Genomic DNA, 27,646 nt, shown 5'->3' with positions numbered 1-27,646 from the left:
TTAAATTAAATATTTTTTTAATTATTATTATTTTATTTTAATATTGGGATTGGAAGATGAGATACAAATGGATTCAATCAATCAAATCCTTATTGTGTAAATAATTCAATATTTTAAATAATTGAATAAATGGATCGAATTAAAGGTAGGAATTCACTTAAGCCTTATTTGTTAATTATTTTTTAATGGGACTTAGTTTAATATTACAATTTATGATCCCAACTTAGATTAGGGATGTTAATAGATAAAATATAAGTAGAATAAAAGTATTTTTTATTTTTATTTTTAAATTTTTATATTATACACATATTCATATTTATACTTAATAAATATTTTAAATTTATTTTCATTCATATCTCGTGAGTATTTAATGAATATAAAATAGCTTAAAAAATAAAAAATTAAAATTCATATTTTAATTATTTTAATTTTAATTTTGTATATTTAAATAATTCTTTATAAATATATATATTTTTTAATAAAAATATATTAATTTAATTAATTTAAAATAATAATTTATATTATTTAATAAAAATTTTATTTAATAAATATATAAAAATATATATATAAGTTACGGATACGGAATAGATATCATATTACTTATCCTCATCGTTGTATCAAATAAAAATATAAAATCATATCTAACTTCGTACCTATAAAATAATATCCATTTCTATTTTTATTAGGATAAAAAATTGGATTCCTTATTAGATATGGATAAGATTAACATCTTTAATTTAGAGTTTCAAATTTCAATACATATGTCTAAACCTAAAAATTATACGGTAGAGTTATTATTGAATGTCTATAATAAAAGTATTTTAAAAAACTAAATCAAGATTATTTTGTGTTGTGGAGGGAAAGGAAAATATACAATAAAAAATTTTATAATTAAATATGTTATATTTGATTTTATAAAGAAATTTAATCAATCATAATATTAACATAAAGATTATAGATAAATTATATCTATAGTCTAATTATATGATAGATAATTATATGTATTATTTAATTATATAGGTGAAAATATGGTAAGAAATTAAGGATTGATATTTATCATTCTTATGCAAGATTTTGGAATTAGTTTTTCTTTATTAGAAATAAAAAACTTATCTTGGCAAAAAAAAAAAAAAAAACTTATCAAATAAATAAAATTTAAAATTTGATAAATCAAAGGATTGATAAATTAACCAATGAACTCTTAGTTCAATAATATTAAATCTAACCAAAGTTTTAAATTAAATTAAAACCTGAATCATAGAAAAAAAAAACTGGAAATTTCCGATATATACCAATCTTGCAAGATTATGGATATTTACAATAACAACATCATTTTGACAAAACAAATAGACAAAATGGATTCAACCCAAACATTTTATTTCACGTGTCATAACAAAACAATAAAAAACAATAAATATTGTTGTAACAAGGTGCACGAAAGGGTGAAAAATTAAAAAGAAGGGTGGGAAAAAATTGAGAAGCACACATAGAGCAACAAAATAAAGCATCAAAGAGGCTCTAAGATTAGGGCTTTGGTCTCTCATTCATTGACACTATCTCCACACGAAGGCAGCAGACTTTAAATCTCTGGCCCATTATCTCCTCTGCTTAGCTTCAGCTCCTGCCACTTTCCCTGTCCCTTTCCCTTCATCAAAGTAGGTCTGGGTTTTTTTTCCTTTATCTTCATTTATCTATGTGTACGTTGGATTGTTGAGTTTGTTGAGTTTTTCTCTGTTTAATGAATGTTAATGGAAGGTGAGTATATATGATGGGGAAGAGAATCCCACCCGGGACTTACTTTCAGTATCCGCCTTCTGGAGTCCCTGCTTCTCCTGATAGGCCTTCTGTTCTTCATACAGATAGTGAAAGGTAAGGTTTTTTTAAAAGAAAATCTTTAATCAATCCAATCCCTTTTTTTTTTTGTTCTTTTGGGAAATTTTTACTCGTATTATTGATGGTTTTTTTTATTGGTCTAATAATTTGAGGTTCTTTGTTCTGACTGATTTTGGTTTTCTAAGTTGGTTTAAGGAAAAGCTTATGTTTTTTCTTTTTCTATCTTGTTGGTTTTTGCATAATTGATTGTTTTAAGGAAAAGCTTCTGTTTGTTGATTGATGGTTATGTTTTTTCTCTGGTTGATGCTCTTATTTTATATGTGTGTGCTTCATATATTCTATTTTATCTAGATATAGTCTTACTGTTTCATTGTTATCTTCAATGTTATCTTACAATTAAGGAACAAATGGCAGATATTTAGCTGAATTATTGGCAGAGAAACAGAAGTTGGGACCTTTTACGCAAGTTCTGCCTCTATGTACCAGGCTTCTTAATCAAGGTTATTGAATCTTGCGTTTTCCTTTTTGTGCAATATAAGATTCATTAGCAGTTGTCACTTGTATCATTGGAAACTGGTTGTGATAGTTTTTTGGTTGAAAGAACAGCATTCTAAAAATAAAGTTATCTGTATTAATATATGTTACATATACACTTCTCGAGGATGTCAAATCTTGTGCCTAAAGCTACCATTTGTGTTCTTGTTCTAATTAATGTAAGTTTCATTCTGCTAGATTGTTATCGTGGATTCATCATGATGAGTGCACCGTCGGTTCGTTTCTTCCAAGGATAAACCACTCGCAACGAAAATAAACACAGTGATTGCCAACAATATTGAACTGAAATTTTAAACAAATAGCAGCCTTACTAACTGTCGGTAGCTATAATTGACTTATTATGATTCTAAACTAGCAACATTTGATTTTAAGTGATTACAAGCTGAGGTTTTCTCAGACTAGATAGTTCCATGTGCTTTCAAAGTAAGTGTACTGGAGGCCATGCCACTAGAGAGTTCTAATAAAGCATGTAGCCTAAGCTAAACATAAACCTCAAATGACTACCTTTACCACTGAAGGTAAGTTGGACAAAATATCAAGTCACTTGTGTTTTTTCTCATGTCACTGCAGAGATCAGAAGGGTCTCAGGTCTTAATCCTAGTTTTGTGGATCATGAGAGATTTGAGCATGATAGTCCTTTTAGGTAATTGGGTCAACATCCCAATATGATTATTCCTAAGATCAATAATTTGCTTCTCATTAATGTTAAATGACAGGAAAATGAAATTTCTTTAATGTGATTATCTTGCTTCAGGAAAATGGGCAACTGCAAAGAGTTGCTCCAGTTCAAGCTGCATCAATGGGTTGGCCTGGTTTGCCAGGAGTCCCTACTACACCAATTGTGAAGAGAGTTGTTAGACTTGATGTACCGGTGGATGAATATCCAATTGTAAGTTATGTTGAAAATTTTGATTAAGTTTTCATTTTCTTCCTTTAAGATAAGAGTTCTGACTCAGAGTCTTTGCAGTATAATTTTGTTGGCTGAATTATGGGACCACGAGGAAACTCCCTGAATAGAGTTGAAGCCGTGACAGAGTCTAGGGTCTACATAAGAGGCAAGGTTTCTGCCAAGGATTCTGTAAAGGTAAAGTGAATCATGAATTCTTTTATTTCCAACATGTGAATTTGGTAACACAATGTAGTTTGACATATACCATAGGTTGAATCTTAAGCTACTTCTTGCTTAGTCGTTTGTACAGATTCTGATTATAATGGAACTATGGAAGTGTTTCCCATTTCTCTTGCAAATTGGAGCATAATATCCTATGTTTCCTATTTCATTTCTTTCCTCTCAATCCATTTGCATTTGACATACTTTGCAGTAAACTTCAAAACCATGTTAGGCTTCGCTTGATTGGTGCTTTTGCTTTTTGCTATTTGTCCCTTGTTTTTAGTTCATTTTGTTTTTTTTGCTCTTAACTTTTCTATTACAAAAAGCAAAAAATAAAAGCGCCAACCAAATAGAGCCTTAATTGCTTTCATTTTTCACTAGTAACTATTGTGATCAATGCAATGATCACTTTTACTAAATAAAGTAACTTGTTTAATACAATCATGCATAATCAAGTCCTGACATTTTCAACCTAAATATAAGATCAAGTTTTCCTTTGATGTTGTCATCTCCTTTCTTAGTTTGCTTCACTTGTTATTCGTTTGTACTTCCTTTAAAATTCTCACAACTGGCTTCTATAGGAAGAGAAACTGAAAGATAAACCTGGATATCAACACCTTAATGAGCCACTGCATGTGTTGGTGGAGGCTGAATTTTCTGAGGATATGATAATATTCATTTAGACTAGGCTGTTGCAATACTAGAAAACCTTCTGAAGCCTGTAGTATGAACAAAAGCAATGTGTGGTATTTTATGTTACCCTTCCTTTTCTGTTTGTTCTTCTTCTAATCCTTCCATTCCACCATTTTCAGGATGAATCCTTGGATAACTATAAGAAACAACAGCTTAGGGAGTTGGCTTTGCTAAATGGTACCTTAAGGAGGGAAGAAAGCCCCAGAATGAGTCCGATTATGTCTCCCTTTAACAGTACAGGAATGAAGCAGGCCAAGACAGGAAGATAACCTTAGACATTGATGATAAATCTTTGTTTCTTGCTGGTTCACTGCATCTGATCAATTGAAATCCTGATGGCTTCGTGATGGATTTATTGAGTCAGGAAGAGCTAAGTCAAACTCCTATCAGCTTTGGGCAATGGTGGTTTTGCATCTGGGTTACCTTCTCCAATGATCTCTGTTCTTTCATGGATCATTCCCCATAAGGTTGACTTCTCTTACTTCATTACTTAAAAATAACCTATTCCATAATTATTTTAGCCATGTTCCTTCCTCTTCTGGGTCTCGTAACCTCTTAAGTGTTCTCGAAAATTCTTTGTACTGACAATCTTACAATATTTCATACATATTTCTGGCCTTGATATACAATCAGTCATTGTATTTTATTTTAACTTAATATCTTGTTTATTTTACATGTATTGGTTTTTATCAATTGTTGCAATCATAAACCATTTAACTCACAAAGTTCAGGTGCTTCATCCTGCCCTAGCTGCCTGGTGATTAGCTGATTCCACAAGAAAACTTGAAACTCTACAGGCAGCCATGGCTGGTACTAGAGTGTCTAAATAGTTTTCCCCTTTATTTAATCAAGGAAATTATCTCTCCCCCCAATTTCGAATAAGGGTTTTGAGGTTCAATTATTCTATGGTACAGACTTTAAGCCACAAGAAATTGTCAGATTAACTATTTTTAACTTATTATTTTATCATTAAATTGTAGCAGGAAGGAAATCAAGGCTACTCAACCGTTGTAGGATCAACATATCATTATCTCTAAAAATGTGAATGAATATAAAAATCATTCTTTATAAACAGTGAACTAAACACCTTTCAAACAGCTTGTACAAAATACTATCCATCCCCATTCGAAGTAGGCTCAAAACTTAGATTCATAATAAGTTTGAACATATCATTACAAATACTACAACTCATGGTTGAAAAATTATCTGACCTTACCACAGGATATGCCTAAATCCTGATTTGGACCATCAGAAATATGACTTTCCTAAACAACATAAGACGTTGATGCCATTTCACCCTGCAAATGAAGAGCAAGAAACTCAGTGTCAACAGCTAAATGGAAAAACATAAATGGGGGAAAAAAGTAAAACCAGATAACAACAATCAATGCATAACTTATACATGGATACGTGAACGGCTGACAAATTGTCACAGATGCAAATGGGTATAGACTTGAGTGTCAAACTTTAACATGCATGGGGAGTGCCCGACATGCTGAAGCTGAAAGTTCAAGATCAGTGAAAATGATTACAATGTTCATCATTTACATTCAACCATTACATGGTGTTCAACTACTAGAATACAAACATGGATAATGAAATGTTATTTCCTCCTTAAAAGCAAAACAAGGGATGTAACTGAATCTTGGAAATTGAAGATCACAAGGACATTTTATGTATGCACCTCAGATAGGATGAGCTCAGTTCTTAATGATGCTGTCAGTCCCGAAGGCCAAGTTCAACCTCGAGCTCGTCATCTTCTTCAAACAACTTCAAGAGACGGGCATATTGTTCATCTCGTTTCTTTTTTTGCCACAACTTGAAAAGGAAAAATGAAAACAACCCTACTGCAACAAGCCCAAGCAATATGATGCCTACCTTGGCCCCAATATTACTATTTCCATTCGACTTGGTCTTTGAGCTGTTTTTCGAACTTGTAGAGTCATCAGAAAAACCTGTAAAAAGAGAAAAATTAGAGCAAATTGTTTGAAACTTTTAACAATTTGCTAAGCAGGATAAGAACAATCTCTACTTTAAAGTCCGTTACAGCAACTTAATCAGTGTTCCAACCAAATTCAGCTGCAAACATGTTTTAACTATGGCTAAAAAGAGAGCACCCCGTTAGTAAGGAATACAGAACCATATGTATTTAACAAAACTACATGGCTCGAGATCAGCTATCGATGAAACCAAAGTTTCATGTGGATTCCATTTAATCAATCATCATAGTTTCCCAAAATTTCATGGAAATCAGATAAAGTAAGTTGAGTTTGAAGCACAATTTAAGTTTGATCATGCTACACAAATCCTAATTGCTTAGTTATACTGCTAAATAGCAGATTTATCACAAAGTTTGAGATTCATAAAAGCAATTTGAAATCACAGATATTATATATACCTTCCTATTCATTCTTCAAAGTAAAAAAATCTAACTTTATAGCTAAAATTTCTCGTTGTGGCAATTTCAGAAAAGAAAAACAACTAAAGTTATAGAATTTAATTTATATATATATATATATATAAATCTATAACAAAATGATTTATTTTCATGTTCATTCGATGCTAATTTTCTAAGTAGTCAAACAGAGAATATTAAGTATTGCAAAAAAAAAAATGATAAATTTGAGAGATTCCGCGAATTAATCAAATAAAACTAAAGGTGAGATTCGAATGAGATCAATACATAAAATTGTCCGATCTCGATGAACAAATAAACTCTACAAATTAATAATACAAATAAACTTGATTTTCATGCAAATTAATGATTCGAATTTGGACCAAAATATTTTAATATTTCAATTAAAAATATAAAATATTACAAAAAAATATATATCGAGCATAAAGAGATCTAGAAAGGAAACCTGAAATGAATTGTAGAGAAACGGAAGCGTAAAACAGTAAAAAACGCAGCGATCTACTTCTTGAAATTTCAGTCATTCTCTCAATCTCTTTCTCTCTCTCTCTCTCTCTCCCTTGGTAGAGAAAGAGGAAACGGTCTTTTTCGGCGTACAAAGCGTATTTGGTTCTATTTCTTTTTCAAAATGCTCACTGATTGCAATATTGCCCCTATATATTTGAATTATTTCAAATCCAAACTCTCCGCTTGGAATTTTGCTTTTTCTTTCTGATTTTTTTTAATTTAGGTAATATTTTATATTTGAAATATTATATGGCTTACGTTATGTGTACATTTAGCATTAAATTGTTGTACAATTTAATTGCCATGTTATCGCTGGGGAACGTTTGAAAAGGCCATCTGCCGACTAACCTATTTGAACAGATGATGAAAATTTTCTTTTGGGAAACTTCGATGCTTCATATAAGTTTTGTAAAATCATTTCGTTGGCTTAAAAAATTATCATACACTTCTTTCGACATGACGCAACAGAGTAGGAAATGCCAAATACTCTCACGAAAAGACAGCACAAACCTTTTCAACAAAAAACAAGTAACTTGGTTGTGAAACAAAAATAGCACTTCCCGAATCCATATTCAGACATAAGACAAGATAACTTGGTTGTAATGATATCTGAATCTGAATCGAAGTCAAAAATAAGATAAGTAAACAAAAGTTACAAGTGAACAGTCTATCTGAACCTGAAACAGTAAAAAGAGGCTAGAGATGATTAATTTATCACTTAAAGCACTTGGCATCCAAGAGAGGCTCTCCCTCAAAAGGCTCACAGTCTTCAATCATCTGATTGACACGTTCTTTTTGGGCTTCGTCTGAGATGTCAACCTTCTTCCACTCATAGAGTTCCATGTCATAGCACTCATCAATGACGAATTGAGGAATCTCTTGCCCACGGAAAAGCCATAATCCCTTGACCTTGAATGGAGGCTCAGCTCCAATCACCAACATCTTCCCAAATGCATACTTGCGTGCCAAATCCATTCTCTGAAGGAATCCACCTACCTTGTTCATAGTGACAAATGAGACTGTATTCTCCTCATTGTACTTGTATTCACAGAACCAGAGTGAGTATCCCTCAGGGTCATACATGTCCCAGAATCCTATAATTAACAAGAAATAAGTATAAAAAATCACAAGTTTGAAGATTGTGAATAAGAGGGAGAGTATTACCATGAAAACAACAAGGATACCTTTAATTGCAACGTCACGGAAGTTGGTCTTTGTGTTAGAGTACAGCCTCTTCCACTCATCCAGTATCATCTTACTAGGAGGCAGCAAATCAAGAGGATTCTTTGGTTTTGGCTTTGGTGCCTCTTCCTCCTCAGCGTCCTCTACCTTTGCTGGCTGTTTCTCAACCACCTTTTTGGCTTCTTTCTTTGGTTCATCCTTGGCCTTTGGTTTAGTTTCTTTTGGCTGGGCAACAGGCTTCTTTGACGGAACAGGTGGCACAGACTCTGCCTGCTTCACTTCACCAAGAATCTTCTTGAAATTTGGTTGATTTACCATGGTCCAGAAGTACCTCTCAACATGAGGGAACTCTGAGGTAAAACTCTTGGTCATGATCTGGGAGAAACCCAAGTAAAGGTTGCATGTCATGATAATGTCAGCAAGGCTGACTGAATGTCCAACCAGATAAGTGTTGGAAGTAACGTGAACATTTAAAGCGCCAAGGGCTCTCTTCAATGCAGCAATAGCAGCTTCCTCAGCCTACATGCAAAATACTCAAATAAATTGAAACTAAAGTAAAACTAGACGGATAAAAAAGACAACATCAAATAAAAATGTTTTCATGAGTGAATCACAAACATAAACAATTGAATTCATAGTATAGAATAGTAAATTATAATGGGGAAGCAAACAGACTAATTTCTTTAAAAAAAAACAGTCAGCCTAGTTGATTTATCAATTCGATGAGTATGCTTTTGTACGAAAAATATTTAGATTTCTAGTGCTTTGTCCATTCATTCCAAGAGATTATGAACAGCAAAACAATACCATATTAAGTCCCTACTAGGGTTGTTGTCCTACTATCTTTGTATTCCTCTTGAAAACATATAAAACAAGAATCATAAACCAACAGTCCATGCTATTTTTTCCCTTCGCTATTCTCTCATTAAAAGTTTATACTTAGATGACTTAGTTGCCTTAGTCCAATCTTAACTTATGACCAATTGTCTTATAATTGTTAAGAAACAATACTGGGTCTAATCTTAGCAAATAAAGCCCAATTAAAATGACATAATAACATGGGAAAAAAAAGTGAAAGAAAGTCTCCAAAACTACATTAACGGAACTCACCGGTGGAAGGTAATTACCAAAACCCCTTCTTGGATAGAACCATTTTCCAATATTAGCATCAATTTCCATGGATGCAAAATCAATCCACTGTTCGATATGACCCTGAGAAAAATCAAGAAAATATCCATAAACAATAAGTACAGTGGTTTAACATAAATTTTTTTTTGGCCAATGTTTGACATAAACTTAACCGATGCCAAAAGAACAATAAGATCAAGGCAGTAAAAAGCTTACATAATCAATCAATGTAGAACCATATAGATGGTTGTCAGCCTTTGAGCGAGCAACTGCAGAGAAAAGTAAGGATACCGATAAGTAAACAAAAATCAGAGGAAAGAAATGTAAGATATAGAGTCAGCATGTATTCTAACCGTAACGAGCAATTGCATTGCTCTCAAATACAGGACCATCAGGTGTTTCCAACACAGGAACCTAGAAAAGCCACAGATTTTTGAGTGAATTTAAAAACAAGGTCACAATAAATTTAATCTATTAACAGGCATATATACCTTCCCAAGAGGGTTCATCTTGAGGAACTCAGGAGTTTTATTCGAGACACCCATCTCAAAGTTCTCAACCAATTTGACCTCCACACCAATGTATTCTGCAGTAATGAGTGCCTTGAAGGCATTTTTGTTTGTTTTTCCTGCATGCAAGACCTGCATATAAGTCAAACAACCAGATGGTTTAAAAAGTTAATTCCAATGCCAAACACCAGAACCAATTCCTACAAAAATTACACTACTAATCCAATAAAAAAAACAAGAAAAAAAATTTTTTTTTTCAGAAATTCTTTTAAAGATCATTCATTTTTCACAATCTAAACTACTTGCAGTCCTAAAATCCATTAGCCATTGTTATTAACATTTGAAAACTCATCAAATGTGTTCCATTTTCTACTTTATAACCAAAAGTGATACCTAAAAATTTCACTTTGAATTCCAATTGAAATCACTTCTCCCTAATCATTCTATTCTTTTTTAACAGTTAAATTACCAGAAGCAACGAAAATATAAAAAGAAAAGACAAACTCACCAGAGCCATGGCTTGATTGAAAACAGGGACGCCCTGATCTCAGATCTGGAAACGAGAAATAGAAACAAATTGAAAAGTTATCAGTAACAATATTCTAAGAAAATGCATAGTTCTCTCTCTGTTAAGGTGAAGAAAAAGGGGAGAAGAGAAAGAGAAAGAGAAAGAGAACGAACCTTGAAGCCGCAGCGAGCAGAGGAGAGCGTGGGAAGAAGAGGAAAAATATAATTGGGGGACTAGGGTTTTTTAAGAGTGCGAAATGGGGCACATTCGTTAGTAATCGGTTCGGATCGGGATCCAGATTTGTTACTAACCTTTTTTTTTTTTTTTTTTGTATTTTTTTGAATTTGTGTTGGGGTCTAGAATACTAATACAAGTTGTGGGAATTTTACAAGGATCAGAATTTATCCTATATTTAATTCTTTTATTATTCTTTTAATGATTTTTAAAACAATTTTTATTTTTATTTTTAAAAATTATCCTACACTTTTTTTTCTCTTTATTGTGTTAAAGAAATTAACTTTGATTTTAATGTTTTAATTTCTTGCTTAATCACATATAAAGATGCATTCTCTAAATCGTAAACTAAATAGTAATATATATATATATATATATAAACAAGAGAAATTATCACCGAGTATTGATGGTGCATAATAGTAATAAACATTACCAATTAAAATTGTCATATTAAAACAAGGATTAAAATTACAAATATATATATATATATTTATATTTATATATCATACCAAGCATTTGTAAAGGACACTGTAACACCAGATAAAGAAATCTACAGGAAAACGAGGGAAATCACTTGAAGCACTTGGCGTCCAAAAGTGGCTCTCCCTCAAAAGGCTCGTAGTCCTCTATCATCTGATTGACTCGCTCTTTCTGGGCTTCGTCCGAGGTGTCAACCTTCTTCCACTCGTAAAGTTCCATGTCGTAACACTCATCAAGGACAAATTGGGGGATTTCTTGCCCACGGAAAAGCCACAATCCCTTCACTTTGAATGGAGGCCCAGAGCCTATGACCAGCATCTTCCCAAATGCAAACTTGCGTGCCAAATCCATCCTCTGTAGAAACCCGCTTACTTTGTTCAGAGTGACAAATGAGACTGTATTCTCCTCATTGTACTTGTAATCACAGAACCAAAGAGAGTATCCCTCAGGATCATACATGTCCCAAAATCCTATAGCAAAAGTAATATTAACATTAATAATCATCATCAAGCTAAGTAGAATAGGGAAACAAGTCTACAAAGAATACGGAAGATTACCTTTGATTGCAACCTCACGGAAGTTTGTCTTCGTATTAGAGTACAGCCTCTTCCAGTCATCCAGTATCATCTTACTTGGAGGCAGCAAATCAAGAGGATTCTTAGGTTTGGGCTTTGGTGCCTCTTCCTCCCCTGCATCCTCTGCTCTAGGCTTTGCAGGCTCTTTCTCAACTTCTTTCTTGGCCTCTTTCTTTGGTTCATCCTTGGCCTTTGGTTTAGCTTCTTTTGGCTGGGACGGCTTCTTAGATGGAATAGGTAGTACAGATTCTGTCTGCTTGACCTCACCCAGAATCTTTCTAAAATTTGGTTGATTAACCATTGTCCAGAAGTACCTCTCAACATGAGGGAATTCTGAAGTAAAACTCTTGGTCATCAGATGGGCGAAACCCAAAAAAAGATTAATTGTCATCACAATGTCAGCGAGGGTCACAGAATGTCCGACCAGGTAAGTGTTGCATGCGAGATGAGTGTTTAGAGCAGCCAATGCTCTCTTCAATGCAGCGATTACTGATTCCTCAGCCTACATGCAAAGTGATCCATAGATGTTAAAGGATGGTAAAATCATAAATGCAATAACATGAAGATCAGAAGAACAATGTAAATTATCTAATTATAAGCTCAATCATTTTTTATTATCGACAAAACCTCATCATTCAAAAGTATGTTCATGGCTAGGGACGCTTGAGGACTAGAAAAGGATAAACATCCATGTCTTACACCTATGTAGGTAACTATAACATGACTTAGCTTAACTAAAAAAGTAATAATTAAAAACATACTGTTAAATATGAGGATGCCAAGTGAACTGAAAAACACAACCTACTAGTGCTGGTAATTTGGTGAACTCATTCTATTTGGAAAGTTCATAAGAATAAAATTATGTTTCAACTTTTTACACTGAACAAACCTTTTCACACTGAACAAACCTTTTCACACTTTTAATAAACAAAAAAGGACCAATTATAAGACAGAGGGAGTAATATTCACTAAACATATTCAATAACCTTTTGATAGATAGAGAAATAGAGAATAAGGAATGAAAATAAAAATGAGGGAAGAAACATACTGGAGGAAGATACACAGCAAGTCCCATTCTTGGTCTAAACCAATAAATTATATTATCATCAATTTCCAGTGATGCAAAATCGATCCACTGCTCAATTAGGGCCTAAAAACCCCCCAGAAGAAAAAAAATAACTTATGTTGGATAGCCAAATGAAATCATAAAAATTCTCATCAAAGTGGGAAAAAAAAAAAAAACAAAAGAGAAATCTTACACTCTCATACAGAGAGGAACCATATAGAGGATTGTCAGCCTTCAAAAAGGTAACTAAAGCAACAATTAAAAGATCAATGAGTTTTAAGAGAATCATTAGATAACCTCAAAAAAAGGGAAGGAGAGGAAAGAGCAAAGGGTGAAAGGGAGTAATGAGTTCAAACCATATCGAGCTATGGCATTGCTTTCAAATATGGGGCCATCAGGTGTTTCCAACACAGGAACCTAGAAAAATCACATGTATTTTCGTTTCAAAACACTAAAATCAAATACATAAAAAGCATTTGCTTGAACATCAACATCATAATATATACATCTACCTTCCCAATAGGGTTCATCTTGAGAAATTCAGGAGTTTTATTTGAGACACCCATCTCAAAATTGTCAGCAAGTTTAACATCTATACCACTGTACTCTGCAGCAATAAGCGTCTTGAATGCATTCTTGTTTGGCTTCCCCGCGTGCAAGACCTACAAAATAGGTCAATCAAGTACATCGTCCAGGAAAGTAAAATGGTTCATAATGCAACAGACAAACGCACTCAAACAAAAAATGGAACGACTATAATAGTAATGCTTCAGGCAAGTCAATCATTGTTTTGAATCAGAGTCATGTACCATCTTAAAACTGAACACAAAATGGTCTAACATAAAGCACAATTTAAGAAATCATGCTGTTTGAATTGAAATTACTTTCAGTCAACATGTTCATAATTTTTATCAAAAATGATATTCGCTTGTTACTATTTGCTTCAAGTAGCACAAAACAACAATCAAAGGGAATTATTTCTCAATCACCTAGGAAACCAGCAGCACAAAAGCCCAACAGGGAAACCAGTTCACTCGATTAAACAAGATAGAAAGAGAAAATTTTGTTTAACAATAGTTCAGACAAGAAAGCCTCAATTTTTTTTCTTTTTGCATCGAAAAGAATATTAAAGTGATCAAACAAAGAAGGAAGAAGAAAATAACTCACCAGAGCCATGGCTTAACGGAAAAACGTTAACACCCCGAATTCAGATCTGGAAACAGAAAACAAAGGCAAAATCCAATCAAAACAAAGGAAACTCGATAGAAAATCTGCATCATGTTAACAGATAATTCAAGTTTAAATATGAAAATGGCTTTGCTTTAACGAACTATAACTATGTCGAAACTAAATTTCACGCAGATCAAGTCTACCTCAATGAGGAGCCTCGAAGAACCAACTTTGGGAAGACTGAGCTAGTTGAGAAATGAGAGATATAAAGTACGAAAATTAGGGTTTTATTTAAAGGCGAGTAATGGTAAAAAGCTGACCTGAGGTTGATTGTTTTCGGGCGCGGGTCTAAGTCTTAGGTTAATTAATAAATTTTGCAAAATGAGCTATAATTTACTGATCAAATTCAACTGACAACATAACAGTGAAATTGCAATGGATATGGACCGAGCCTCAAAGTAGCCCAACTATCTTTAAACTGAACCCAGTTTAAACTGTTTTGGCAGCCCAACCCGTGGATGAAAATGCTGATGTTTGCAATAGTAAGCGCTTGAAAACGAAACTTGCAGTGACACTCACCATGATAAACGTGCTAATTGCTAAAGCATAGCTCAATGTTACCGGTCCACACCTTCAGTCAAAAAGCATGTTTAGAAGATCCTTTCTTATAAGCAAATGGTGTGTCATTTTCCTAACTTAATTGTGCTAAGTGAGGGTCTAGATTTCACCAAATTTGTGGTATACTTAATTAATTGAATTATCAATTAAATTTAATAACATTCATTTAATATTATTTTTTTATAATTTTTTTCAATCATAATTATAATAATTTTTTTTAATTTTACTTATAATAACAATTATTATTATTTTTAATTTTATAAGAACTAATTTTATTGTTCATCTCAATGAATTTTAACTCTTCCGTAATAGAGGAGGGAGACCCACCATTGAAGAGTTGGATATTTACGTCTCTTATTGATGCAATAGTCAGATCTATCTCAATTCTAATTTTTTTGTACGAGATTTCGTGTCAAAATAAAATTGATTAAATTTTGATAACATTTATCACCTATTCACATGTCCAACCAGAAAGATATCTAGTAAAATAAAGTTTTTATAAATCCGAAGCCCACCTCATTTATTTTCTTTTCCTTGTGAAATTCGTGACAGCTATAGATTTTTCTATTTTCCTTTTTCCATACGTTCCTTTTAAGTGCTTCGCTATTTCCACATCATGCAAAGTTGGGGCTGTTCGGAAATTTGGATATAAAGCTAGACACTCAGAGGAGAAGTTTATTACCGCATGCAGAGAAAAAGGAAGAACTATAGCTAAGGAGAAGAAGATAAATTAAGGAAGCAAAGGAGAAGAAAATATCAAACATAAATGGCAGCCAACTGCACCACCGTTCCTCTTCTCACGCCTTACAAAATGGGAAATTTCAACCTCTCTCACAGGTTTGTTTCGTGATCTATAATAAGAGATCAGTTTAGCCTCGATTTCTTTGGTTCTTTTCTTTCATACATATATTTATTTATATAGATCCCTTTGGAAAAACAAAAATCATTAGCCAATACAACGGAGTTTGATGATCTGAAATTCTGGATGAAAGAAATTCTTTTTCTTGCATGAACCCTAGTCTATTTCTTTCATTGATCATTTAGCATGCAAAACTTGAAACTAATAATGAAGAAGGTAAAGGATGGTTCCTTTGATGAACAAGCTACTAATTACAGCTGATATGAACGTCCTTTAAAAAAAAAAGAAAAAAAAGAAAAGCAAAGAGAAAGAAAAGAGAAGTGTTAAACACCTAACAATATTTGTTGAAACAAAATTGCGGTCCCTTTTTGTCGGTCCAAAGCTTTTGAAAATGATATACCAACTGACAAAGACAACCAGTGCAGAGATATTTTGAAGGTTTTTTTTTATTATTTAATACTCCATGATTATATTTTAAAAAAATCCATGCTTAAAATTAACCATTGAAATTAATGTTGCAGGGTAGTGCTAGCACCATTGACTAGAATTAGATCCTACAACAACATTCCACAACGACATGCCATCTTATACTACTCCCAGCGTTCAAGCAATGGTGGGTTTCTCATTACTGAAGCAACTGGGGTTTCCAACACAGCACAAGGGTAATTCTTTTTTTTTTTTCTTTGAATGGGTGTTAACAGTTCTTTAACAATCAAACTAAAGAGATTTTAAGCATAATAATTGAGGGTTTTTTATTTTTATTTTTCTTGATGATTACTTAAGAATATTTGTGGTGTAATGGATGGAATTGCAGTTACCCAGAAACGCCTGGAATTTGGACAAAAGAACAAGTGGAAGCATGGAAACCAATCGTGGAAGCTGTTCACGACAAGGGAGGCATCTTCTTTTGTCAAATTTGGCATGTCGGCCGCGCCTCTAGCTATGGTACATATATGCTCAAGCTCACCTCATCTGCCATATTTCCTTTTAGATAAAAATTTTAAGGGATTTTTTAATGTATTTTCAGCTAATTATGAATCATTAATCTAAATGTTAAAAAAAATTGAAAAAAAAAACTACACTAAATTTAGTTATTAGCAGGCATTACTTTCTATATATTATATATAGTATAGATGAGCAACAAAAGGTATCTAATTTTATAATTTTTTGATGTAATTTTGATTAATTTAAAAAAATAAAAAAATTGCTTTAATTAGAAGTAATAAATTATACTAAAAGATCATTTGCAACTTTCCGTTGCTGTAAGACCAAGAATTTCAGCTAATGATATATATTTTTTATAATAAAAAAACACTTGATTCGTTAATTTTCCTCCATAAACAAAGTTCAATTAGGGTATAAAAACAATAAAAGTGAATAATTAGTGAAATTTTTAAAATTTATAAGCAAAATTAAAAGACCGAGTGGTGTTGGGGTCTTGATGATTTGCAGATTTGGTTGTGCGATTCCCTTTGATAGAATGGACCATGGACCATAGCTGCCTTTGGAACTTTTTCTGTGGGCCAAAACACATTATAAAGCATTCAACCGCACTAAAAAAGTTAGTAACCACTAATCATAACCCAAAGTCATTTAGGCCTTATCCATAGTTTAAATAAGCTTTTACCCTGCCTTCAACGTCAAGGGAAAGGGGAAGATTTTATCTTGTGAGACCAATTTATTCGTAGTTAGTACTTTAACAAAGTAAAACGAATTAATTCCTTAGACCTTGTATATAAATTTGTAATGCAGCTTTTCTGCCTAATGGTCAAGCTCCAATCTCATGTACTGATAAAGGGGTGACACCAGGCCTTGATGGGATGGATTGGTCACCTCCTCGTCGGCTTAGAATCGATGAAATCCCCGGCATTATCAATGACTTCAGGTTGGCTGCCAAGAATGCCATTGAAGCGGGTGAGAACTGATCAGAACTACCCAATTATTACCAATTACATCATAACAATTTTAAAGCTTGTTGATAAAATTGTTTTGCATTAAAAAGGATTTGATGGGGTTGAGATCCATGGTGCAAATGGTTACTTACTTGATCAGTTCATGAAAAACCAAGTAAATGACAGAACAGATAAGTATGGAGGAAGCTTGGAAAACAGGTGCCGGTTTCCACTGGAAATAGTTGAAGCTGTGGTGAATGAAATAGGAGCAGACAGGGTTGGAATGAGACTATCACCTTATGCCACTTATATGGAAGCTGGCGACTCAAACCCTGAAGCATTAGGCCTTTACATGGCAAATGAAGTTAACAAGTTTGGCATCCTTTACCTTCACGTTATTGAGCCACGGATGATTAAAATTAATGACAAGCATGAAACTCCTCACAGCCTTTTGCCAATGAGGAAAGCTTTCAAGGGGACTTTGATTGCTGCTGGAGGGTACAATAGAGAAGATGGTAACAAGGCTATTGCTGATAATTACTCGGATTTGGTTGCATTTGGGAGATTGTTCTTGGCTAATCCGGATTTGCCAAGGCGATTTCAGCTCAATGCTCCTCTTAATAAGTACAATCGGGACACCTTCTACATCCCGGATCCGGTCATTGGCTATACGGATTATCCATTCCTTGAAGATTCTTCTTAACCAAACAAATTGCTTTGCATGTAATAGGGAAGAAGGTATTGAAGTACAAAACATTGATGGTTTACCCAATGGAAGGATTGTTATTAGTATGAAGTTCTGATTGGGATGAATAAAATGTTTATTTGTGCTCCAACCTCCTGTGAGAAATAGAAACAAAATTGTAAAACCAGGCTCATTGGCCACAACAACTCCCACCTTAACAAAACCAAGCACATTGGCCAGTGGCCACTGACCGACATTTCTTTTACGCCATTTAATATTGGACCAACTCGTTCTTTTTTGTGGAAGTATAACATTTTCAAGATATCAAAGAATCAACGAGACTTTTAATTTAGTGAGAAAAAAAGACCGTCATGAAAGCTGAAGGTTTACCTAATGTACGATTATTATTGGTCTAATACTTAAAAAAAATTTTAATCCCCACTTTTTTATGATAAATCTAATAATTTTAAATATGGCATAACGATATGATACAAAAATAATAAAAAAATTATGTATGAATTTAATATAATCATGTTTTTTATTTTAAAAGATCATATTATTTTATATTTGATCTATTTTTGTATTATTTATTTTACCTAAAAGCTTATGATTTGTTTTTGTAAAGTTAAATATTTTATTAAGCTAATTGATCAGCAGTTACTTCATGTATATATCATCCCAATGTCCATGTGCATTGAACCTTCCCCTTTTTCAAGTTAATATACTTTCAATATATTTCTTTTGATTCTGTTTATTATTTAATTGTTTTTGTTTAATCATTGTAAGTAGTTTTAATACCAATAATATAATATAATGATATTATAAAGCCCCAGTTGAGGGGTGGAGCTTGGCATTGAATGCAGAATTAATTGAGGTGAAAGCTGAAGGATCAAAACAAAGGAAAAGAAGAAGAAAAAATGGCAGCTAATAATAACACCATCACCACCATTCCTCTGCTTGGTCCATATAAATTGGGCAAATTCAACCTCTCTCACAGGTTTGTATCACTTTCCTGTAACTATTTTCTTTCACTACTCTTATTAATTGTAGTTATATGTTACTTTTGTTCTGTCTGGTTTAGACAAAGCTAAATGTTATTTTTCTTTTACATTTTTTTTCATCTATAATAAAAGTCTAGTTGGATGATCTTGTTCATGATCATTTGAATGTCCATCATAGAAATAAAAATAAATGGATATAATATATAGAAAAATGTCATTTGCTGGTTAACCTGATCATTTTGCAACCCTCCATTTTTTTGAAGTATTGGTGGTGGACAATGACCTCCCCAAGTCCCCATCAATGGAGGAAGATTATATTTTATAATTTTTTTAAAGAAAATCTTTCCTTAGAAGGTTAAAAATGGGTGCATTCATGATTATTTTTATTAATTCTGATCTTTAACTTGAACAACTGAACAAAAACGCTTTAAAATATTTACAGGGTAGTTTTAGCACCATTGACAAGATGTAGATCATACAAAAATGTACCTCAACCACATGCCGTGTTATACTACTCTCAGCGTGCAACCAATGGTGGATTGCTCATTACTGAAGCAACAGGAGTTTCTGATACTGCACAAGGAGAAGGGTATTCTTTTTTCCCTTGATTTTTCATCTTCTCACAGAAGGGATATGTGACTGATGAATTATAAATTTGACTGCTCAGCATATATAAATGTCAATTTAGTTCACATATCTTCTTGGAGAATGAAAGCAAGGGTCTTTTTTTTTTATCTTGTGATTGTTTAGAATACTGATTTACGAGTTGCATTTGATTTGAAGTTACCCACAAACACCTGGAATTTGGACAAAAGAGCAAGTGGAAGCATGGAAACCAATTGTGGAAGCTGTCCATGCCAAGGGAGGCGTCTTCCTTTGTCAAATTTGGCATGTAGGCCGGGTTTCTACTTATGGTATGCTTAAAGTTATACACGTGATTAAAGCCTGCATCTGATACTTATTCCTGATTCAGTTTTATATAATTTTTTAATGCAGGGTTTCAGCCTAACGGTGAAGCTCCAATCTCTAGTACTGACAAAGGAGTGACACCAGGTCTTGATGGAGTAGACTGGTCTCCTCCTCGTAGACTACGAACCGATGAAATCCCCCAAATTATCAATGATTTTAGGCTCGCTGCTCGAAATGCCATTGAAGCAGGTGAAAACCATGCACCTCTTATAGTAGCTAACAGCCTAACAAATATGTTATCATTCAACTAATTATGAAGATTCTTTAGTTTAGTAGATGTCACCCGAGGTGCATAGGCCTGAAACTTTACATACCGGTGCTATGGCCTTTTTTGCTTAACAATGTTCTTTTCGTTACACAGGATTTGATGGGGTTGAGATTCATGGTGCAAATGGTTACTTAATCGAGCAGTTCCTGAAAGATGGAGTAAATGACAGAACTGATGAATATGGGGGCAGCTTGGAAAACAGATGTCGATTTGCACTAGAAATAATTGAAGCTGTGGCTAACGAAATTGGAGCAGACAGGGTTGGATTGAGAATATCACCTTATGCCGATTTCATGGATGCCATTGACTCAGACCCGGAAGCATTAGGCGTTTACATAGCGAGCGCAATTAACAAATATGGCATTCTTTATCTTCATGTAAATGAACCTCGGATGATTGAAGTAAATGGCAAGCTCGAAACTCCTCACGGCCTTCTCCCCATTAGAAAAGCTTTCAAGGGGACTTTACTTGCCTGCGGAGGCTATGGAAGAGAAGATGGCAACAAAGCTGTTGCTGATAATTACACGGATTTGGTTGCGTTTGGGCGACTGTTCTTGGCTAATCCAGATTTGCCAAGGCGGTTTCAGCTGGATGCTCCTCTTAACAAGTACAATCGGGACACTTTCTACACTCCTGATCCGGTCATCGGTTACACTGATTATCCATTTCTTGAAGCCTCCACTTGATTGAAATTTAATCTTACACGTACTAGGGAAGAAATTGTCTGTTGTTTCACTTGTGTTCGAATTCCCATGAAACTTAATCTGGATATGGAAATTGAAAGGAATCAATAAAAACCTGTTAAATTTAAGCTGTTTTGTATACAATCTAAGACTCAATTAAATAAAAAAAATATTTTTGAAAATCTTGTGATTAAAAAATTAATAAAATATTAAACTTAATTTCAATCATAATCTCATATATTGAAAAAAATCCGGGCCGGGATTGGCAGTTGGCTACATCCACTTTGGGCCATGATCATTCCCAAAGAAGCCCATCAACGTGGCACTCGTGGGTCGGACGGTAATCGGACGATGGGAATATGAGTTGTAACCGCCTTAATTGTAGCGTCAAATGTAGGCAGTCTCAAACCCTGCCTGCCTCTTCTATCTACCAGACATCATAAGTTCAGTTTAATTCAGTTCCGTTTTCTTGTTTCTTTTCCCTTATCAAATTTTGGGTTTTGTCGGAAAATTTACGTGGCAATGACAATATACTAGAAAAATAATTTTTTCTTCTCTTTTTGGCGCAAGATATTTCTATTGCCTTTTTGTTTTCATGGATTAATTTTTTTTTTATCATTTCGTTTATTCAAAGCCCGCAGCATTGTTGGAATTGCGTGGAAATTCAGTTCAGAAGTTAAATGCTGTAAAAGGAAGAGAAAGGTGAAGTTAATTCCATGGCAGGTCTTACTCCATATAAGATGGGAAAATTCAATCTCTCTCACAGGTGTGTAGTTATACTTCATTAAAATCTCTGTCTTTCTTGTTAATGCAATGAAGATGAGTTTCTTTGTGCTGACTTTTAAAATATTGGGTTATGGGAATTCAACATTGCAGTATAATTTAATCATATTTTGATGTTTATTATGAAAAAAGTGGATTTTTAGATTGAAAATTTAGTGCCATTTTGGCCCTTTGGAAAGTTTATGCTTTTGTTCATCAATTGTTCATTATTACGTATTAAACTACTTTGATTGCAGGATAGTTTTAGCACCATTGACAAGATGTAGATCATACAACAATATGCCCCAACCACATGCTATCTTATACTACACTCAGCGTGCAACCAATGGCGGCTTTCTCATTGCTGAAGCCACTGGGGTTTCTCCTACTGCACAAGGGTAATTTGTTTCTCCTCATTTTATATAATTTCCTTTTGAAATAGTTTAAGTTTTGATTACAAAAATGCTTGATAGTAATCAAAAGAATGCTGTCATTTCGAGACTGTCAACAAGAATCATGGATATTAGTAGTAGATAACATGTTGATTCTGTCAGTGATAATAAAAGTATTTTCATTCTACACAGGCCAGTGGAGGGGAAATGTCAGTCCCCAAATTCTGTTACATCCATTATCTATAAAATGTTGAACATTAATAATCAGAGAGGAAAAGGCAGTCTCATCTCACAAGTTTCATGATTGTAATCTTAACCGTCTGTGGATGACACTTACGTGTGGATGTTTTGCGTATCGTACATAGATGATCATGATTAAATATTCATGCTTGTCCTAAGCATCCCTTGCACGTAAATACTGCTTGTTATTGTTGAATATAAGATCAGAATGTAATGTAACATAGTATTTAAAAAGACTTATCTCTAAGTCTCTATTTAAGCATTACGAGCAGGTTTTCAGGTAACTAATTTTTTAAATAGAATAGCTTTTATTTGAAGTTACCCAGACATACCTGGAATTTGGACAAAAGAGCAAGTGAAAGCGTGGAAACCCATTGTGGAAGCTGTTCATGAGAAGGGAGCGATCTTCTTTTGCCAAATTTGCCATGCAGGCCGTGCATCTAATTATGGTATGAGTTTTATTTGAGCTTCTTTGTCCAATCCTTTCATTGATATTGTAGGCAATGTTTTGGGGGAAAGCATTATCAAGTATATTGAACAATCATGAAAAGAAAGCTCATGATATATTAGCTGTTTGTTGGTATAAGATTTTAGCACAATTGGGACCTCTTTTTTTTTAAATTTCTTTCAAACTAAAAAAAATCCCTAATATCTATTATTTTGATGCAGCTTTTCAGCCTAATGGTGAGGCTCCTATCTCATGCACTAATAAGGGGTTGACGCCGGGCCTTGATGGACAAGATTGGTCACCTCCTCGTAGACTGAGGACTGATGAAATTCCTAACATTGTCAATGATTTTAGGCTCGCTGCATGTAATGCCGTTGAGGCAGGTGAGTGCTACCCAGTTTTTCCTTGCTCAAGTAAATTAATGATCAGCTTATGAACAATGGTCAATCTCTTTTTTTTTCATTACCAATATCAAGGTTATCCATCTTCTATATATAACTACATGATTTTGTTTTTGCTTCTTGAATTCCAAGTTCAGCCATACTTTCTAAAACAATACGGTGATAAACACTATCCCAGACAGAAGATATTCTATTTGAAAATGAGAATAGAAGAGAAGGAGAAAAGTTAAAAAAAAAAAAAAGAAGCACAGTGGAATAGCTGTACATAATCAAGTAATAAGATACCCTCTACTTTTGGTTGTTAACCAGAGTGTTGAAGGTTGAAAATATCACAGCTAAACCCCTTTTATTTACCATCAACATTAAATTGGCTTCATTAGTTATACCAAAAGGGTAAGACAATTTAAACTTCAATGGCACCAAGATTTTCAAGATCTTAGGATTGTGGTTCATTCACTAAGCACTAACATCCTTTTTTCTTGCATAAATTTCCTTTTTGTTTTGTAGGATTTGATGGGGTTGAGTTCCATGGTGCATATGGGTACTTAATTGAGCAGTTCATGAAAGATCAAGTAAATGATAGAACCGATCAATATGGTGGAAGTTTAGAAAATAGGTGCCGCTTTGCTTTAGAGGTAGTTGAAGCCGTGGTTAATGAAATTGGAGCAGATAAAGTTGGAATGAGACTTTCACCTTACAGCAAAGGCATGGAAGCTGGTGACTCAAACCCTGAAGCATTAGGCCTTTACATGGCAAATGCACTTAACAAATTTGGCATCGTTTATCTTCACGTGATTCAGAAAAGAGGGAAGGCAATTAAAACAAATGACAAGTATGAAACTCCTTACAGCCTTCTTCCAATGAGGAAAGCCTTCAAGGGGACTTTTATCGTTGCGGGGGGATATGATAGAGAAGATGGTAACAGGGCTATTGCTGATAATTATGCAGATTTGGTAGCATTTGGACGCATGTTCTTAGCAAATCCAGATTTGCCAAGGCGATTCGAGCTAAATGCACCTCTAAACACATATAACGAAAGCACCTTATACCTTTCTCATCCTGTCATTGGTTACACTGATTATCCATTTCTCGAAGTTTAATTCCTGCATAACTGTTTCATTGACCATTCCTAATTATGTTTCGCTAATAACTGTGGAACTGGTCAGAGTGAAAATGTGTTGTGAAGTTCATTTGTGAATGATTATGATTCATGTCTGATCTTGTTTGACTTCTTTGAATAAACATAGAGAAATTAACAATGTGCATAGAGTTTGGCAACGGCAGGGATGCAAGCTGTTGACAGGGAAAGCGAGTTGGGAATAATTATGGGTAAGAGTTGGCACAATGATTTCATCTGCATTTACTACTCCATGTTTCCTCTTAATTTAAGTAACACTAAATATGACTATCCCTACAGCACCCACATGCCAGGTCAGCTTCACCTACCTTTGATTCATTCTTCTTACATATAAATATTGTTCAGTAGCATCAATGGACAATGAATAAATTTCTTTTCTTTTTCATGAGGTACAATTTAAATTAAAATGTTCATTCAATTGATTCGGTTTTTAGTTGTCGTAAAATCTTTATATAGCTAACATATTTAAAGTATTTTTGAATCTTTATATAACTTTCGTAAATTTCTTATTTTGAAAATATTAAATATAATAAGTTTTTTTTTTTTTTAGAAATTTGATTTCATTAGAATTATGTTTTTTTTTCAAAAAAAAAAATTTCGTGAGAATTATTAAAAAATCTTAATAAGATTTTATGATAATAGCAACTCTTTTTTTTTTTTTTTACCTTCATAATAATTTGTTGGATGGAAAAGAAAGTCAGTTCGGATTTCCCGTTATACCCTAATGATTATCACCAATATATTGCAACGTTTAGGGCGTTTTAGTCATATAAGTCACCAAATCATGAACGCGCAGAATCAGTGGGTAAAATTCACATCAATTCCAAAGACGTAAACGAAATTTCGTTTTTTTTTTTTTTTTTTCTCTTGTTTTGAAAATCTGTCAATTGTTTTCTCACACTTTCTTTTCTCAAAGAGACCGTTCTTTCGAAAGAAAAGGATTTCCCTGTTATTTTCAATTTCTATTTTTATCTTCAACGCTTAAAAAAAAAAAACCCAGTAACCAAAAAATGGCGAGGAGACCGGACGAGGAATACGATTACTTGTTTAAGGTTGTATTAATCGGCGATTCTGGTGTTGGAAAATCTAACTTGCTTTCCCGATTTACTCGCAACGAGTTTTGCTTAGAATCTAAATCTACCATTGGCGTCGAATTCGCTACCCGCACTCTCCAAGTAAATCTTCCCCCCTTTTTTTATTTCTGATATATACTTCATTTGTATTTCTCAATTAAAGTATAATTTCGGTTATTTTTTTCGATGTCTTGCTTTAGGTCAAAGTAGATCTGACTTGTTCGTTGTTTAATCTTTCTTTTGTTTGAATTTCTCTTGTTTTTCTTGATTTCTTTTATAATATTTTAGATTGAGTCAATCAGTGATAAAATTAACTGAAAAAATGAAGTTGATTAAATCTCATTGTCTGGTTTGATTATCTTTATGATTGAATTGTGTTAAATCTATGAGAAAAGTGAATAAAAATGTAATCTTTCTCATTGATTGCAAGTCTTGCCACTGTTTGAGTCAGGTTTTGTTGCTTTGCTGTGAGTCAATCTATCAATTTTTTTTGGCGAAATATAGAAACTTGTGATCCCATCAGTTTTTGTTGCTTTGAGACATGGTGGTGAGTTTAGTTATCAGCCCAAATTCAGGAGATGACTATGGGCTCTTTTGCCAAATTCCAAAGGCCAAAAAATTGAACAGATTCCTGGCTATATATGCTAATCCACATTTTGAGGAGAAAAGGCATGCAAGTTTTCTTGGTTACTGATGCTAGTGATTGAAGGTTATATTTTTAGCACCAAAAATGTTGAATTGTGGAACAAGATATTTACTAAATTTAGTTAGTAGTAGGGTTTTTTTTTTATGTTTTATTTTGGTATCTCATGAAAGTCGCTCTGAAAGGTAGAAAATTATATGTTGTTCATTCCGGAAGTCTTTATTTCGAAATACTTTGATATATGAGATGAATCCATTATTTTGATTTCTTGCTTGTTTTGTTACTAAAAATGCTGTTATGATCAAAACTAGGTTGGAGATGTCACTTTTTAACTTGATAAATGTTCTTCTTTACCTGATCCTCTTAAAAATGGAGATGGTACTTGATTAGTTGAGTTAGCATCTTATTTGGCTCAGTCTACTTGATGGCCTAACATCTTAGAACTAATCTAAAATAAATAGATTTTAGTCTTTTTGTTTATCTTTTGTGGGAAATGAAAGCAAAATGTAGGGTTGGTCCTACTTTCAGAGAGAGCAGATAGGCAATGTCCATTCCTTGGAAATAAGTTTTAAAGTGTGTCTTCTTTCTCTCTATCTCTTTGCCTTTTCTACTGCATGTTAGCAATGAGAAATACACTCACTGTTCTGGTTGTTATAAGGTCAATCTTCCTAATATACCTTCTGTCAGGTTGAGGGAAGGACTGTGAAAGCTCAAATATGGGACACTGCTGGTCAGGAACGATACAGAGCAATAACCAGTGCCTACTATAGGGGTGCCCTTGGAGCTCTTCTGGTCTATGATGTTACCAAGCCGACAACATTTGAAAACGTGAGCCGATGGCTGAAGGAGCTCAGGGACCATGCAGATTCTAATATTGTGATTATGTTGATCGGGAATAAGACTGATCTGAAGCATCTCCGAGCAGTTGCCACAGAGGATGGTCAAAGCTATGCGGAGAAAGAGGGCCTTTCATTCATCGAAACATCTGCACTGGAAGCAACAAATGTTGAGAAGGCTTTCCAGACCATTCTGTCTGAAATATACCGCATAATTAGTAAGAAGTCACTCTCTTCGGATGAGCCAGCACCTGCAAGTATTAAAGAAGGTAAGACCATTGTTGTTGGAGCACAGGAGACTAACTACAAAAAGGCTTGCTGTTCTTCATCTTGAACATGATCTGTATTCATTACAATTTTCATTCTTCTTTTTGTATTAAATTTGTGTTTCCTCCGATTTCCTCCTATTGAAGTTGAGGGTTTTATTGTCGACTCTTTTTATTATTACTCTTACGTTATTATGTATCATTACAAACATTTTAACTGTTCAAGTTCTTGTATTGTTGCAAGTTAGTGATGACTTGGTTGTGGTTGCAATCGCATGGGTATCTTTTTCTCCCAACTTCTGTCATTTTAAGCACTGGGTATTTATCTTTTAATAATGATTTTAAGGTGGCAATACCCTCCTTGCCCTCCCAATCATTGAAGCTACTGCCACTCTTACTATCTTTTATTTGTAGTTGTTACTTGTTAGTTGAATTGATAATTTCATTCAGAGGGTATAGGACATTATAAACTCCAGAAGAACGAGTGAACGAGTGAAGCAGCGGGTGA

The 27,646-nt window shown here is 33.8% G+C and overlaps 8 protein-coding genes across 15 annotated transcripts; 5 read left to right on the top strand and 3 right to left on the bottom strand.

The window, feature by feature from the left end:
- Positions 1–1,335: 1,335 nt before the first annotated feature.
- LOC111308577 (KH domain-containing protein At1g09660/At1g09670-like) lies at positions 1,336–4,867 on the top strand. 4 transcript variants are annotated; one of them, XM_089744190.1, is made up of 8 exons: positions 1,336–1,659; positions 1,756–1,869; positions 2,248–2,333; positions 2,566–2,603; positions 2,959–3,031; positions 3,143–3,277; positions 3,356–3,472; positions 4,312–4,867. In XM_089744190.1, exons 2-6 carry the CDS (start codon positions 1,766–1,768, stop codon positions 3,244–3,246), a joined length of 405 nt encoding a protein of 134 aa, XP_089600316.1. In that variant the 5' UTR covers positions 1,336–1,659; positions 1,756–1,765; the 3' UTR covers positions 3,247–3,277; positions 3,356–3,472; positions 4,312–4,867. The 4 variants fall into 4 exon arrangements, with proteins under 4 accessions (XP_089600316.1, XP_022762737.2, XP_022762736.2 ...); XM_022907002.2 differs by having other exon boundaries at positions 1,337–1,655; XM_022907001.2 differs by having other exon boundaries at positions 1,340–1,869.
- Positions 4,868–5,238: 371 nt separating this feature from the next.
- Positions 5,239–7,251, bottom strand: LOC149519848 (uncharacterized). Of its 2 annotated transcripts, XR_016327933.1 has the most exons (4): positions 7,054–7,251; positions 5,877–6,147; positions 5,595–5,693; positions 5,239–5,490 (listed from the first exon to the last, which is right to left on the bottom strand). XR_016327933.1 is itself a non-coding variant. In XM_089744193.1 (3 exons), exons 1-2 carry the CDS (start codon positions 7,127–7,129, stop codon positions 5,912–5,914), a joined length of 312 nt encoding a protein of 103 aa, XP_089600319.1. In that variant the 5' UTR covers positions 7,130–7,250; the 3' UTR covers positions 5,239–5,490; positions 5,877–5,911. The 2 variants fall into 2 exon arrangements, 1 of the variants encoding a protein (XP_089600319.1); XM_089744193.1 differs by lacking the exon at positions 5,595–5,693 and having other exon boundaries at positions 7,054–7,250.
- A 350-nt stretch (positions 7,252–7,601) lies between these two features.
- On the bottom strand, positions 7,602–10,745 carry LOC111308576 (elongation factor 1-gamma-like). The gene is made up of 8 exons (XM_022907000.2): positions 10,613–10,745; positions 10,440–10,484; positions 9,914–10,063; positions 9,776–9,836; positions 9,639–9,691; positions 9,405–9,506; positions 8,297–8,813; positions 7,602–8,206 (listed from the first exon to the last, which is right to left on the bottom strand). Exons 2-8 carry the CDS (start codon positions 10,446–10,448, stop codon positions 7,827–7,829), a joined length of 1,272 nt encoding a protein of 423 aa, XP_022762735.2. The 5' UTR covers positions 10,449–10,484; positions 10,613–10,745; the 3' UTR covers positions 7,602–7,826.
- A 331-nt stretch (positions 10,746–11,076) lies between these two features.
- On the bottom strand, positions 11,077–14,310 carry LOC111308574 (elongation factor 1-gamma-like). Of its 2 annotated transcripts, XM_022906990.2 has the most exons (8): positions 14,168–14,309; positions 13,962–14,007; positions 13,307–13,456; positions 13,151–13,211; positions 12,988–13,040; positions 12,777–12,878; positions 11,711–12,230; positions 11,077–11,623 (listed from the first exon to the last, which is right to left on the bottom strand). In XM_022906990.2, the coding sequence occupies exons 2-8, from the start codon at positions 13,968–13,970 to the stop codon at positions 11,244–11,246; spliced, it is 1,275 nt and encodes a 424-aa protein (XP_022762725.1). In that variant the 5' UTR covers positions 13,971–14,007; positions 14,168–14,309; the 3' UTR covers positions 11,077–11,243. The 2 variants fall into 2 exon arrangements, with proteins under 2 accessions (XP_022762725.1, XP_022762726.1); XM_022906991.2 differs by lacking the exons at positions 12,777–12,878; positions 12,988–13,040; positions 13,151–13,211 and having other exon boundaries at positions 14,168–14,310.
- A 746-nt stretch (positions 14,311–15,056) lies between these two features.
- On the top strand, positions 15,057–18,169 carry LOC111308572 (putative 12-oxophytodienoate reductase 11). 2 transcript variants are annotated; one of them, XM_022906987.2, is made up of 5 exons: positions 15,057–15,419; positions 15,963–16,103; positions 16,256–16,386; positions 17,194–17,355; positions 17,444–18,169. In XM_022906987.2, the coding sequence occupies exons 1-5, from the start codon at positions 15,349–15,351 to the stop codon at positions 18,034–18,036; spliced, it is 1,098 nt and encodes a 365-aa protein (XP_022762722.2). In that variant the 5' UTR covers positions 15,057–15,348; the 3' UTR covers positions 18,037–18,169. The 2 variants fall into 2 exon arrangements, with proteins under 2 accessions (XP_022762722.2, XP_022762723.2); XM_022906988.2 differs by having other exon boundaries at positions 15,100–15,419; positions 17,251–17,355.
- On the top strand, positions 16,257–21,065 carry LOC111308571 (putative 12-oxophytodienoate reductase 11). The gene is made up of 6 exons (XM_022906986.2): positions 16,257–16,386; positions 18,852–19,015; positions 19,462–19,608; positions 19,803–19,933; positions 20,016–20,177; positions 20,350–21,065. The coding sequence occupies exons 2-6, from the start codon at positions 18,936–18,938 to the stop codon at positions 20,940–20,942; spliced, it is 1,113 nt and encodes a 370-aa protein (XP_022762721.2). The 5' UTR covers positions 16,257–16,386; positions 18,852–18,935; the 3' UTR covers positions 20,943–21,065.
- A 298-nt stretch (positions 21,066–21,363) lies between these two features.
- On the top strand, positions 21,364–24,447 carry LOC111308573 (putative 12-oxophytodienoate reductase 11). Of its 2 annotated transcripts, none has more exons than XM_089744188.1 (6): positions 21,364–21,382; positions 21,574–21,705; positions 21,959–22,099; positions 22,652–22,782; positions 23,003–23,164; positions 23,690–24,447. In XM_089744188.1, the coding sequence occupies exons 2-6, from the start codon at positions 21,656–21,658 to the stop codon at positions 24,280–24,282; spliced, it is 1,077 nt and encodes a 358-aa protein (XP_089600314.1). In that variant the 5' UTR covers positions 21,364–21,382; positions 21,574–21,655; the 3' UTR covers positions 24,283–24,447. The 2 variants fall into 2 exon arrangements, with proteins under 2 accessions (XP_089600314.1, XP_089600310.1); XM_089744184.1 differs by having other exon boundaries at positions 21,379–21,397.
- A 649-nt stretch (positions 24,448–25,096) lies between these two features.
- Positions 25,097–27,409, top strand: LOC111308569 (ras-related protein RABA2a). The gene is made up of 2 exons (XM_022906981.2): positions 25,097–25,495; positions 26,724–27,409. Exons 1-2 carry the CDS (start codon positions 25,331–25,333, stop codon positions 27,204–27,206), a joined length of 648 nt encoding a protein of 215 aa, XP_022762716.1. The 5' UTR covers positions 25,097–25,330; the 3' UTR covers positions 27,207–27,409.
- Positions 27,410–27,646: the final 237 nt, after the last annotated feature.

This window comes from Durio zibethinus, chromosome 2, assembly GCF_047325235.1.
Source record: "Durio zibethinus cultivar Kanyao isolate XHJ-2024 chromosome 2, ASM4732523v1, whole genome shotgun sequence".
Taxonomy (NCBI): domain Eukaryota; kingdom Viridiplantae; phylum Streptophyta; class Magnoliopsida; order Malvales; family Malvaceae; genus Durio; species Durio zibethinus.
The sequence above is the reverse complement of the archived record's forward strand: the minus strand, read 5'-3'. Positions and strand labels throughout refer to the sequence as shown.